General features: G+C 48.5%; 1 protein-coding gene across 4 annotated transcripts in view; it reads right to left on the bottom strand.

The window, feature by feature from the left end:
- Positions 1 to 1,538: 1,538 nt before the first annotated feature.
- AMPD3 (adenosine monophosphate deaminase 3) overlaps positions 1,539 to 13,564 on the bottom strand; it is a 47,010-nt gene continuing 34,984 nt past the window's right edge. For 2 of the 4 annotated variants that reach the window (XM_008586717.1, XM_008586718.1), the window contains exons 9-15: positions 13,071 to 13,234; positions 12,072 to 12,198; positions 9,152 to 9,315; positions 7,857 to 7,977; positions 6,006 to 6,179; positions 4,282 to 4,392; positions 1,539 to 2,944 (exon numbers count right to left, since the gene is read on the bottom strand). In XM_008586717.1, the coding sequence (XP_008584939.1) occupies positions 2,768 to 2,944; positions 4,282 to 4,392; positions 6,006 to 6,179; positions 7,857 to 7,977; positions 9,152 to 9,315; positions 12,072 to 12,198; positions 13,071 to 13,234 (1,038 nt within the window). In that variant the 3' untranslated portion in view covers positions 1,539 to 2,767. The remainder of the gene's footprint in view (positions 2,945 to 4,281; positions 4,393 to 6,005; positions 6,180 to 7,856; positions 7,978 to 9,151; positions 9,316 to 12,071; positions 12,199 to 13,070; positions 13,235 to 13,564) is intronic. The other 2 variants (XM_008586720.1, XM_008586719.1) reach the window with 1 other exon arrangement.

The raw sequence follows: 13,564 nt of genomic DNA, 5'->3' as shown, positions 1-13,564 counted from the left end.
AAAAGGAGAGTCACTTTGACAGTCTCCAGAATCTCACTCACGCCCTTCCCTCCACCACTGTGAAGTGGTCCACAAGGAGGATTCACAGAACACCCTTTGAAAACCACTCATCTAGTCCAAACCCTCACTTTCTAGAGAAGGAAACCAAGATTCAGAATAGGAGTGACTGGTTTAATAGTACATTTCACTTCCCAACTAGAAAAGAGGGAGGGAAGCTGAATAAAACAGTTCAAGAATTTCATAAAAAATGTAAATTGTCAAGAAGGGATTTTCTATTTTAATTTTCTCAAAGTAGCCCCTTTATGAAAGGGAGCTTCAAAACTGATTTTAAGGCAACCAGTCAGCCAGAGGCTGAAATGAACAACTACTAGTTAGCCTGCAGGGCCTACAGAGAGGAGCGTGGCAGAAGCCACACAGACCTCATGTCACTTGGCACTTGAACATGGAAGATCCTGGCCCCAACAATTCAAGTACTGGAGGTTTCAAGAGAAATATTTAGAAAATTAGGAATAAGAACAGACAAGTGCCTAGCTCCCAGGTCCCCAAGGAGAATTCACCATCTATTACACAGAAATATTAACGGAAGTGGGCATGTTAGATCTTAAAGTGAACAGTGCAACCAAAATCACTAGTTTGACATTTCTTCAGAGGATCCTCTTCACAGAGGAAAGTCCTAGTTTGGTCACTGTTAGCCACAGCAGACTTGAAATTAAACCAGAAAGTTAAAATGCATGTCAAGTGCTGAACTTATTTGATCAGGGCTGTGATCTCTTCTGATTTCATGGCATCAGACAGGAAGCTGAGCTCATTGCATAAGGTCTCGTATCGGAATGCCATCCGGATCTGAGCAACATTTGTCTTTCGAATATCATTTCCTTCAGGTCCTTCTTTATAATAATTTTGTCCCAAAAACTTTTGCTTTTCCTGTGGACCAAGAGAAATACAAATGAAGCAATACACTTTAGATGTGCTTTGTATATCCATGTGGGCAGCTTTTGACATTTGCCACAGCAAATCAGACTAGTCCCTCTAAAGCAGATCCTCAATCAGGACATCTCCCTACGGGACTCATAAAATTCCTCCTGGCCTCTGTGTTCTTGAGGATGTCACCCTGACAACCTCAGTCATTTCCTTTATTCCTGACTATGCTTTCCTTAGAGAGGAAAGATACAACTGCAAGAGCTGCTGGGGATGGAGAAGGCAAGGTGAAGGCTTTAAGACTCTAATTAAGAAGTCCCCCGAGAATTGGCAATTGCAGACTGGTGTTTCTAGGCAGGACCAATCCAAGGCACAATCCCTCACAGTCTTGAGTCTTTAACTCTTTTCTGCATCTTCATCCAACAAGAGAATCCCCAAATGCAGCCTCTCCCTGTACCAGTGACATCGCCCAGGGGAGGTGCTCAGGGACCTAAGATCCCATCCAGAACATGGTTCTCAGCACCGGTTCCCCATCAGAATCACTTATGGAGCTTTTATTTTATTTTATTTTATTTTCCTTTTTGTCTTTTTTACTGACCGGTAACGGGATCGCNACTTAATTGTTCAATATACATTTACTGAGCACCTACTACATACCAGGCACTAGTAACACAGATGAAGAGTACATTGGTAAAGCTTAAATTCAGATTGGTCTTAAAAAATGACTTCTACCTGGCCCCTGGGACCACTATATCTTCTGAAGAAGTCTTCGTGTTAATAAGGGAGAAATTTTGTCTTAAAAAAAAAATGCCCCGGGTTACGATGATTTAAAAAGAAAAATTAACATTTGTGAGGCTTATTGGAATAGTGGTGAAAGGACTGGGTTAGGAATAAGGAAAACTAGCTCTTGTCCTATTATTTATTAGGTGTGTGACCTTAAGCAAATTTGACTTCTCTGGTCCTAACTCTTCCTGGGTAAAATGTTAATTCGGCTACAATTATAGAATGTTAGAGCCAACAGAACAGAGATCATCTAGTGCTGTGCTTTTCAAAGTCCTTAGTTCAAATGAAAATATGTAGCAGCTCCAATGTAAAACTTAGAAAAGGAGAGTCACTTTGACAGTCTCCAGAATCTCACTCACGCCCTTCCCTCCACCACTGTGAAGTGGTCCACAAGGAGGATTCACAGAACACCCTTTGAAAACCACTCATCTAGTCCAAACCCTCACTTTCTAGAGAAGGAAACCAAGATTCAGAATAGGAGTGACCGGTTTAATGAGTACATTTCACTTCCCAACTAGAAAAGAGGGAGGGAAGCTGAATAAAACAGTTCAAGAATTTCATAAAAAATGTAAATTGTCAAGAAGGGATTTTCTATTTTAATTTTCTCAAAGTAGCCCCTTTATGAAAGGGAGCTTCAAAACTGATTTTAAGGCAACCAGTCAGCCAGAGGCTGAAATGAACAACTACTAGTTAGCCTGCAGGGCCTACAGAGAGGAGCGTGGCAGAAGCCACACAGACCTCATGTCACTTGGCACTTGAACATGGAAGATCCTGGCCCCAACAATTCAAGTACTGGAGGTTTCAAGAGAAATATTTAGAAAATTAGGAATAAGAACAGACAAGTGCCTAGCTCCCAGGTCCCCAAGGAGAATTCACCATCTATTACACAGAAATATTAACGGAAGTGGGCATGTTAGATCTTAAAGTGAACAGTGCAACCAAAATCACTAGTTTGACATTTCTTCAGAGGATCCTCTTCACAGAGGAAAGTCCTAGTTTGGTCACTGTTAGCCACAGCAGACTTGAAATTAAACCAGAAAGTTAAAATGCATGTCAAGTGCTGAACTTATTTGATCAGGGCTGTGATCTCTTCTGATTTCATGGCATCAGACAGGAAGCTGAGCTCATTGCATAAGGTCTCGTATCGGAATGCCATCCGGATCTGAGCAACATTTGTCTTTCGAATATCATTTCCTTCAGGTCCTTCTTTATAATAATTTTGTCCCAAAAACTTTTGCTTTTCCTGTGGACCAAGAGAAATACAAATGAAGCAATACACTTTAGATGTGCTTTGTATATCCATGTGGGCAGCTTTTGACATTTGCCACAGCAAATCAGACTACTATGTTTATCTGATTAGTGTTCCTTTTATTGGAGTTTGTTACACTCATTCTTTATAACAGTCATAGTTCAGATGTAGAATGTTTAGGTGTATCCCCAAAATATCACCTTTGGTTGTGTCTACAAATCCAGAAAAAGATGAATGTTGTTTCACAAACACAGCACTCGGAAACAAGTAAAAGAAAGCCAGAGGGATGTGCTTTCAACTCTGCTTTAATCCAAGAGGAAGCAAAGGCCTGGGAACAGGCTTTGATAGATACCAACCCAGGAGTTGTGATTTGTTTTCACAAGGCAGGGAGCAATGACATCGATCATTTCAACAGTACAATTTGAAGTAACACAGAATGAACTTGAGCCCTTTAGAATAGGTAACGGGTAACATGCCTCAAAAACCATTCCTCTAGAAACCTGGGCCAGTACACAACTGCCTTTTATTCCAGTTACGAACACAAAGGAAAGTAGGGATTTATCCCCAAAAAGGCCAGTTAAATACAAGGATGTAATAAAAGTGCAAAGTGCTATAGAAAAGGGTGTCTGAAAAGCTTGCAGGACAGGTAAAATCCAACATGTGTTGGCTGAACAGACTAAAATAATATCCAGAGAAAAAAAAATGAACGTGTGGCTTTTCTCATGGACTATAACAGGGCAGAAGTTAGAGAAAAAGATAGCAGAGGTTTACCTTCTGGGCCTAGTGAGCTTCAGTTTGAAAATTTTGAGTTTCCCTAGTGAATGTCATCCATGTTTTAGTAAAAGATAAATTAGCAGTTGATACTATTCATCTATTAAAGAAATACTGAGTGCCTACTATGTGCCAGGGACTATTCTAGGGCCTTGGGATATAATGCTGAACAAGTCTGCTCTAACAGCCTACATTCTAGAGGGAAGGACAGTAAAACACAAAACTACATACATATTACACTACCAGTAGTAATAAATGTTATGAAGAAAAACATTAAAGGGATAGAGAATGATGGCAAGCACATGGCTATTTTAGATGCGTGGCCAGGGAAGGCCTCCAAGGAGGTGACATTGAGTTGAAGTCTGAAAAAGGTGAGGGAGCAGCCATGAAAATTTAGTGCAGGATTCTCTCCCAAACCTGGGTCAGTGTGCCAGAGAACCTGCTTGTTCTGTTTGTCACAGATCTCCAATGCCAAGAAGTCACCTGGCACACACTAGGCATTCATTGCCCATTTATTGAAAGGACAGGAGGAACAGAGGCGGCACCATCCCACACTGTACCTGATGTGAGAGGCCGCTCTGCAGCACGCTGTTCCTGGCGATCTCGCACAGGTCGCACGTGCTCAGCTTCCACACTTGAGCTGCAATGGCATATTCTTCCATAAGTGCTTCCTAGATCCCTCCCCCAAAAGTACATGGATTAGATGGGAGGATAGCCATGTCAGTGCCTCGCATATTTCATCATTGCAGACTTGACATTTCTTTACTAACTGGCACCTGGATCATCAAACAACATCATGCCTTAAATTCCAAACTCCTAAGATCTTTTTTGTGTATAATCACAGGTTGCCAAACAGAAATATATGAAAGAACACCTGCACGCTTACTTATTTGCTGACCAGCACCAAGAGCCTGTCACATTCACAGCCCTGTGCCAGTTATCAGAGATGCCAGGCTCCGCTCTCCCATGCCAACCCCTCTAGTCATGCCGTTTTTAGTACCTGATCTCTAGCTTTGCTTTTTATTTCACACAACATTTTCTTAAGATTGTCCAAAAGTAAAAGTTAATATGAGTAAAGTACTAACAGCAGAGATGGAACATTAAGTAAGAACGAGAAATGATTACAGTATAAGCAGTGAGCTAGTGTAATCCCAGAATGATCTGGGTTTGAGCTACGGTTCTACCTTCTCCTCTAGGAGGTGAGATGCCGTCCATTCATCACCAGCCCTTCCAGGACCTCCCCCCAACCCTGCTGCCCCTGTGTCCTAGAGCAGTCATTCTCAAAGTGTCATCTAAGGACTTCTGGACATTCTCAAGACCTTTTGAAAGGTCTTCCCTTTTCTAGTGTATCTTTGTGAGACAAGATTTTCTTCACACACTTTGATGAAAACAACAATTGAAGAAGCAGATATGAGAATTCTATTAAGTAAAACATTAAAGAAATTTAGAAAAAGGTAAAATATGCCACTTCTCTTTTTTGTTTTCTTTTGGGAAATACAGTTATTTTCCAGGAAAACTGCTATTTATGTAACATTTAATAGATCTACTAATGATATTTTTAAATGAGTTAATATTTTTAAATTTCTCATTAGATTATAACACAGTAAATATATAGATATTACCCACATAAACAACAGCTCTTCGTGTGCCTTAATTCTTAAGACTATGAAGGAGCCTGAGACCAAAAGGCTGGAGAACCTCTGTCCTAGAAGACTGGTGCTGCTGTGTTTGCTCATCGGTGGCTGGTCTTGTCAACACCATCAAAATGTGCTAGGTACACTTGTGGCTGGTTTCGCACATGACATCACCTTTCCATTCCTCTTTTCTTTTCCCCGAGATTCACCGTGTAATAATAATAGCATTAATAAAAACAAGGTAGCTAATATTTTGGATACATATGCTGACACTGTATTAGACCTTTGGATCATCTTAATGAATCTCACAGTAAGGTAGCGGTAGAGACGGTTTTATTCCCATTTTACAGATAAAGAAAAATATGATACGGAGAGGTCTAATAACTTTACCAGGGTCTCAGAGCTAGTAAATGTCAAAAAGGGAAAATAGAGAAAAGCAAAAGATATTCAATTGTGCCTTCAAGAGTTCTAGAGCCCCATAGAGAGGGCTCCTGGAAGAACACTGCTCCTTCACTAGTGTCTTGCCTCCTGTCTTCACAAACCCTTCCCCAAAAGCAGCACTGAGCCATGAGCTCAGGTCCCTGAAATGGGAGGACAGGCTAGGACCGATGCCTGCTGGGGCACCACTGCCCTTCCCCCAACGTCCTCACCTTCGTGTAGTGGAACTGCATGGGGTCATCGGTGGAGAGAGAAACATGCAGTCCCTTGTGCAGGAATTCCCTCAGAGGGTTCTTGGAATATTCAAGGAACAGACTGTTGTTGCTAAGAGGAGACATGGCAATGGGGATCTGAGCAAGGTAGTAGAGATACTGCAATACCGGACTCTGCAAAAGAACCACCAAACTCATATGTGACAGGTGCCAGAGAGCGGAGGGGGAGAAGGGGGAGGGGGGAGGGAGGAAGAAAGGGGCAGAAGAAGCACTCATCAGTGGAAACCAGGTCTGAACAGTGTCTGTGCAAGACCCCAACCAAGCCCAAGCTCCCCAAAGCCAGAACCACCAGACCCCCTCTCTCCTTCCTGACCTATGTGGTCATCTTGTCCTGACATCATATGGCCAGCCCTCCCTGGCAACTGCCTTCTTGCCCACTATTGCAAATGCTTACTCTTGGCTCCAGACTGGGGGCAAAGCTCTGGGCAGCTGACCCCAATCTGTATCTTCAACCCCCCTCCCCTAGGCAGCAACCCCAGTCAGTAAGACCAGGAGATGTCTGCTTTTATTGCTTTTTTGTTACTTTGACTGAAAACATTCAGATTGAGCCTATAAATGCTCCAGCTCCTGGAGATGAGCCCTGAGGGACTGGAGGGGGAGACCTGACCAGGCTAGAATGGTTTTCTGGTGTAGCACCTGCCCCACACAGAAATGTGACCTGTGTTAGACCTCGCCAGGACCGTAGCAGGGGAGCATTTTGAGCAAGCATTGTTCCCATGGAAGTGATCCAAATAAGAAGACTGTATGCACAGAGTTCATGGCAGCATTATTTACACCATTGAAAAGTTGGATGGGGCTGAGCCCGTGGCGCACTCGGGAGAGTGCGGCGCTGGGAGCGCAGCAGTGCTCCCGCCGCGGGTTCGGATCCGATATAGGGATGACCGGTGCGCTCACAGCGCTCACCGCCTGAGCGTGGTGCGGCCGGCCTCAAAAAGGAAAAAAAAAAAAAAAGTTGGAGGGACTTTTTGTGTCCAAAAACGCGCTCACCGGCTGAGCGTGGTGCGGCCGGCCTCAAAAAGGAAAAAAAAAAAAAAAGTTGGAGGGACTTTTTGTGTCCAAAAACGCGCTCACCGGCTGAGCGTGGTGCGGCCGGCCTCAAAAAGGAAAAAAAAAAAAAAAGTTGGAGGGACTTTTTGTGTCCAAAAACGCGCTCACCGGCTGAGCGTGGTGCGGCCGGCCTCAAAAAGGAAAAAAAAAAAAAAAGTTGGAGGGACTTTTTGTGTCCAAAAACGCGCTCACCGGCTGAGCGTGGTGCGGCCGGTCTCAAAAAGGAAAAAAAAAAAAAAAAAAGTTGGATGGACTCTTTGTGTCCAACAACTGGAAACTGGTTGAGTCAATCATAGTCCAAGTGGCAGACTGTTCGTCCAACAGCCTTTAGAATAAGGAGCATAGATATTACGTTGCAACACCAAGAAATGCTTTTTACACAATGTTAAGGGACAAGGCAGGAACCAAAATTCTGTGTTCATTATAATAACCATGTTAAAAATATGCTCTGGAAAAAAGATAGAAATTGGAAATACTAAAAAGCTCATAATAGTTGTTTCTATTAAAGTAATAGCAATAAGGGTTGGTGGGGTTTTTTAAATTTTTTTCATTTTTTGGAAAATAAATTGTGATGAGTTGGATTAACTTTCATAAGTAAAAATGAGACCAAGATTACCACAGACAGCCCAGCCCAGAAAAAGGCCCTAGCCTTCTGGCATCACAGGCCAGAGCCTCCCAGGAGGCAAGAGAAGCCCAGGTCAGGACAGTCACTGCAGGGCAGGCTCCCCTGAGTGGCCTGGTTACCTTCTTGAGGAGCAGCCCGTGGGAAATGTTGTCCGCAGTTAGGAAAGCAGACACCAGGTGGGTGATGGAGCCAGCCTCCCCACAGTGAGGCCGGAACAGGAACGTGCTCAGGCCTCGCTCCCTGTAGGAGAAGGGCGGCCCTGAATCAGGAAGGACCCCGGGACCCCTGGTTTGCTCTTCCTGGGGCACCCCTAGCTCAGGGCCTACTCCAGGGGGTATAGTAACCCATGGCATGCACCCTGGAAACTACTCCTCCTATGATGGGTAGGTCCTATAATGGGAACCAGGCCCAAGAGCCTCTCAGAACCAAGAGACATCATCTCTGGGGGGGCAGAGAGGGGACTCAGTGGTAGAAAGGGGACCTGCCCTGTCCTCCATCCATTCCTCCACCCGTTCTTCCTATGTCCACAGACGTCCAGAGCAAGAAAGTTCATGAGAAAACCATCCAGTCTAACCTCTTTGTTATAAAAATGGGCAAACCAAGGCCCAGAGAGTAAAGTCTATATTCAAAGCCACTAAGCAGTGGCAAAGCTAGAACTAGAACCCTTGTCTCCAAAAGCTCAGCCCAGGACTACCTCCAGCCCACCAGGCCATTGTCTTCCATCATGGCCCCATTAGAAACCTCCACAAACACAAAATAGCACTGGCCTAGTCTGAGTTAGTGAGGCCCAGGGCCCAGCAGGGGCAGGTGGATGCAAGACTTGTAAGGAGGGCAACGTCTCAGTGTCCTGCTGCCCTGGGCATCCAATTCCTGCCCAGGTGGGCCTCTGTGTGTGTGTGTACTGGTGGGAGCCTGTGCATGGACAACCATCCATGAGGGCATGCGTGGAGTTAGTCCGTTTTGTTCCCTGTCATATGTTCAGAGCCCAGGACAGTGCCTGTCGCATTGCAGGTGCCATCATCTGCAGAGAGCATATATGCACATGTGAACGTTGTTGGTATGGTGGTAAGTGAACAAGCGTGTGTGTTGGCATGTCCTATGTTTCTGTCATCTCAGAGCTGTTCAGATACACATGGAGGTGTGTGTTGGTTAGTATGTGTGTACACGTGTGGTGTGTGGCTGCATTGCATATGATACATGTCTGCAGTGGCATTACGTGTGGTGGGCATGCTGCATGTGTGTGCCACCATGTAGACACATGCCTTGTGTAGTATGCTGGGAAGTATCCATGTGTTTTGTGGCATGTGGGCACATGGACAGGTGCATTGGTTCAAGTGCAAATAGACATGTGGATCACCTGTGTGTGTGCAATGGCACCTAGATGCAAGCGTGTGCAAGGACTGGCCTCACCCACCTGCGGAGGTTGTTCAGCACCATGATGTTGGCATACATGTAGTACAGGTAGTAGCTGTAGGGTGGGTTCTGCTCGCTGGTCCAGATGTCTGGACTGGGGCTCTTGTCTGAGAACATGTGGTCGCTATGCTTGGACTCATCATCCACGCTGTCGAACCCCGTCACCTGAACAGGAGGAGGGGTCCTGAGCATCAAGCCAAGGCAGGACGGGCCAGGACCCAGGCTCGGCTCAGCTTCCCAGGGCTCAGAGCTGAACTGCCAAAGGCCTGAGAGTCTAGGCTTCTCGGGTTCACATCTCAGATGGGGACCCTGCGGCCTGGGTGTGACCATATTCCCCCCGAGGATGGAGAGTGGGTACAATGCCACGGTCTGCCCCTACAGGGCTTCCAAAGGCACCAGACTGCAGAGTACCAAGGCCCTGTGTGGCAGTGGTGACAGTGGGAAAAATTCAGGCCAGGCCACGGGAAGAGTGAGGTAGCTGCACCACTGCCCATCCCTCTGCTGTGCCATCAGCAGCAGTGAGAAGCTGTGAGGGGAAGGGAACCTACTGTACATCACATCAGCTCATTTAATATGACCAGTGAGGGAGGGATTGGCTGAGGAAACCAGGGCCAATGCAACTGATGGAGCTGCCCCGGAGACTGCTGTGCTGAGCCCACGTGAGCTCCGGGGCTGGACTCGTCTGGGGCTGTAGGCGGAGAACAGTCCAGGGCATGCTCAGGTGTGGCTTGGAGAAAGCAGCCCACCACCTCACTAACAGACCCAGGGGGCCAGGCCAGGCTGAGCTATGGTTCCTGGGAGACAGTTTTGCTCCCCAACCCCACTGGGAATTTCCCTCTGAGCTGGGTCAGAGGGGCCTCAGGAAACCCCCACCCTGCCTCTGCAGTTATACCTCAGCGGGGTCCCACCTATGGCCAAAGAAAGGGAAAAGAGAGAAAGGCAGGGGTCCCATCTAGGCCACCAGCACCTGCTGGCTGATCTCAGAGGTCAAGCCCGGAGCAAGGATCTGGCTGTGGATGAGGATATGGGCTCCCAGCCAGCACAGGTGGGGGGTCGCTAACAGGTCCCTCTTTTCACTCAGAGGTACTTCGGGAAGGGGCTCTGAATACCAGACAGGAGGAAGAAAGACCGTTCAGCTCACTCCACAACTGGCCCAAACGGGGGTGGCCAGCCCAGGCCCCAGTCAGGTCTGCCAGCCTCTCCCGTTCCTACCTGGGCAGTAGGGACCCAGCAGAGCAAGGCACCATGAGGATCTTGGCCAGAATCTTCTTCCCTGTCACAGAGCCCTGTGTGTCAAAGGAAATGACAGGCTCCCCGATATAACTCTAAGCATGCCCTGGATAAGGGACCAAGGGAGGACCTCAAGCTCTGCTCTGTGCTCAGTAATCCCACTCTTCATCTGAACTTTCTGGGGCCTGGCATGGGGATAACGTCGGCCCCTCTCCAAGCTCTATTTAACTGATGCAGGGCCTCACAACTGCATCTCCCATGGTCTCAGGCACAAAAGATGTCCAAACCCCAACTCCTCCTCCTCCTCCCCAGCCTGCTCCTCCCCCACTGTTGGCAGCAGCCTCTGAAGGGCGCCGCCCACACTCCTGCAAAGCCAGGCACCTGGGAGGCATCCTGGACTCCCCTCTCTTGCTCTCCTGCAGTCTTTGCCCAGGTCCCATCAAGTCTACACCCAGAGTGCTGCCCGGCCTGGGTGGTTTCCATACAACTCCCTTTTCCTCCTGGGAGGCAACACAGAACAGGGGTTTAGGGCCCATGCTCTGCAGTCAGGCTGCCTGGCACGAATTCCAGCTCTGCCACTTTTTAGCTCTATGATCACTGTGTTTTAATCTCCTCCTATGTAAACTGGAGCTAGCCGCTTCTGAGGGCTGCTGTGAGGATTTTGTGAGAAAATCATGGAGAGCATTCAACACAGTGTCTAATACATAGCAATACAGAATTCCACTGCTTGTTACTAACAACACAACGGTGATGACGCTGGGGGCTTGGGGGCTGAAGTGAGGCCAAGTTGTGTGTGACCAGGCCAGGCAGCAGCACTCAACAGATGTGGCCATTACCATGGGCACAAGCTCCCGCCATGTCTCCATGTTTGGAACAGGCCCCTGACTCTTCTCTGTCCCTTCTCCCACCTCCAGCTACCACCGGTTCCAGGCCATTCTCCACACATCAGCCAGAATGGCATTTGTCTAAAACACAAATTCAAAGGTGCCCTCAGCTGGTCTAAACACTTTCCGGGCAGCCCCCTACAAACACACAGACTCAATCATCCCTTCCCCGTGCCCCAGCCCCTGGCTCCTCTCTTCCCCTCCCTGTCAGAACCCTCCATCACCCACCCAACTTGCTTCCCACTGTCTGCCACCCCATCTGGGCATTCAGAGGGAGGGACCGGATCCCACCCCCTCACTCCCTTCCTGGTTAAGTCTCTCGCCCATTCCCTCTCTCCTTCTACGACCAACCAAATATGGAAGAGAAATACATCTGTAGGATTTGTTGGACTTAACCAAACATGGTGTGAGGACCTTTGTTTCTAGGTAAAAGCAGGAGAGTTGAAATGTCCACATTTCTAAAGAAGACCTGATGTTGCAGCTCAGTGCTGCTTGGGACAGGATCTGGTCTTGCCACCCCCACCTGGCCAGGAGCTGCTGCCCTTCCCCGCTGGGGCACAGCCTGGCCCCCAGAACCCCACCACCACCACCAGGCCCCTTAGGAGAAGCAGACTTCCCCTCCCTGAGGGAGGCTCCCTTAATTTAGAAATTCAGTTTCTTGGGGCTGGCAACCCCATGCCTGGAGCACATGGCCAGGATCTGAGAAGGGGAGCTCTGGGAGGGGCAAGGAGGACCTGACCCAACCACGTACAACCCGCTGCCGCCCACTGTCACTATAAGCCTTGCCTGGGGAGCCCCCACACTTACATATTTAAGGAAGAGGTGAAGCTCTCGATGATCTTGGGGGTTGATAGTGGCCTGGAAAAGGGGCAGAAAGATGTTCTCCAGCATCTTCCCAAAGTTTGGCAGCAGCTTCTTTGCCCTAAATATGTCACTGGGGGATAGCAAAGACCTGCTTATTAGGTGGACCCCACAGCCCCTGTGGCCTGGCAGTGATCATCCCGGTCACTTCCTCAGGCTGCCTCCGTCCCCATTAAACACCAGAGTAGAGTTGAACGTGGCCTGAACACGGATCCTTCCTTCCTTCTCCGCTCCCAGCAAGTTCTGCAAGACTAGGCATTAGTTTGCAAACTCAACACCTACCTGTGCCCATCAGAGCACTTTCTCGAGCCAGAGACCAGGAGTGGGGAGGAAGATTCAGGCATCCAAGGATCGAGAGATGAGTACTCAGACGTCCCAGTGATCCACATTCCCTGCCACTCAGCTTAGTTCCCCTAAACCACACACCGGAGTGGGGAGGAAGATTCAGGCATCCAAGGATCGAGAGATGAGTCCTCAGACGTCCCAGTGATCCACATTCCCTGCCACTCAGCTTAGTTCCCCTAAACCACACACCCAGCCCGTCCCGGAACTATGGCCCACATGGGCCAGTCACCTGGAGAGGACACGGTGGTCTAAGTGATGTCCAGGGAGAGGGCCAGCAGTGCAGGCCACTACCAGGTGGCCTCATACCCCAGGGCTCACCCAAGAGACAATCCATCCTCAACCCTCAGTGAGAAGAAGGCAGGGTGGTAGCTCCCCCAAGGCCTTTACATGTGTATATTTTTCGAAGAACAAGAGTTTAAGTGTCACAAGGCAAGGACACCTTTGGCAACCACTCCTTCCTATGGAGAAATCCCTGGAGAGCACAAGCCTAAGCTGGCACCAGAAGAGGTCCCACCCCTTAGCATTTCGGACTCAGCAGCCCACACAGGACAGGCTGTCATCTCCAGAGTGCATGGGGCAGACAGCAGGCACCTCACTTACTAGATCCGGGGCACCTGGATGATCCAGCGCATGTTGGGTGAGTAGACCTTGTGCTGAATGAACCAGCGGGCCAGGTTGGGCCACTCCTCGGGACTGCGGCCATAGATGGACAGTCGTGGCTCTGAGTACTGGTACTTGCTCTCCTCCAGCTCCCGGGCCACCTCCTGGCACAAGAAGAACTCGGGTTAGCCCAAGAGCATCCCAGCTACACAGGAGACCCTGCACCCAGCTCTCCATCACCAGCTGGGTCCTGCAGCTCCCTCGGCACCTGCTCCCAGGCAGGGAAGGCCAAAAGGCCGATGTGATGCCAGTGCTGCCTGCTGCCATGTGAGCACTTACCAGCTCCACCTCAGCAGAGGCTCCTCCCTGCGGGGGAAGGCCTTGGGTCTGCACCATCAGCTATAGAAGCAGGCCAGGCAGCAGAAGCGTCTCCACAAGGAGCTAACCTGCACCCAGCCAAGTTCAGGCTGCAGAGAGACAGCACAGCAAGCCTG

This window comes from Galeopterus variegatus, unplaced genomic scaffold (assembly GCF_000696425.1).
Source record: "Galeopterus variegatus unplaced genomic scaffold, G_variegatus-3.0.2 Scaffold4088, whole genome shotgun sequence".
NCBI classification, from domain to species: Eukaryota; Metazoa; Chordata; class Mammalia; order Dermoptera; family Cynocephalidae; genus Galeopterus; species Galeopterus variegatus.
This window is presented reverse-complemented; position numbering and strand designations above follow the sequence as displayed.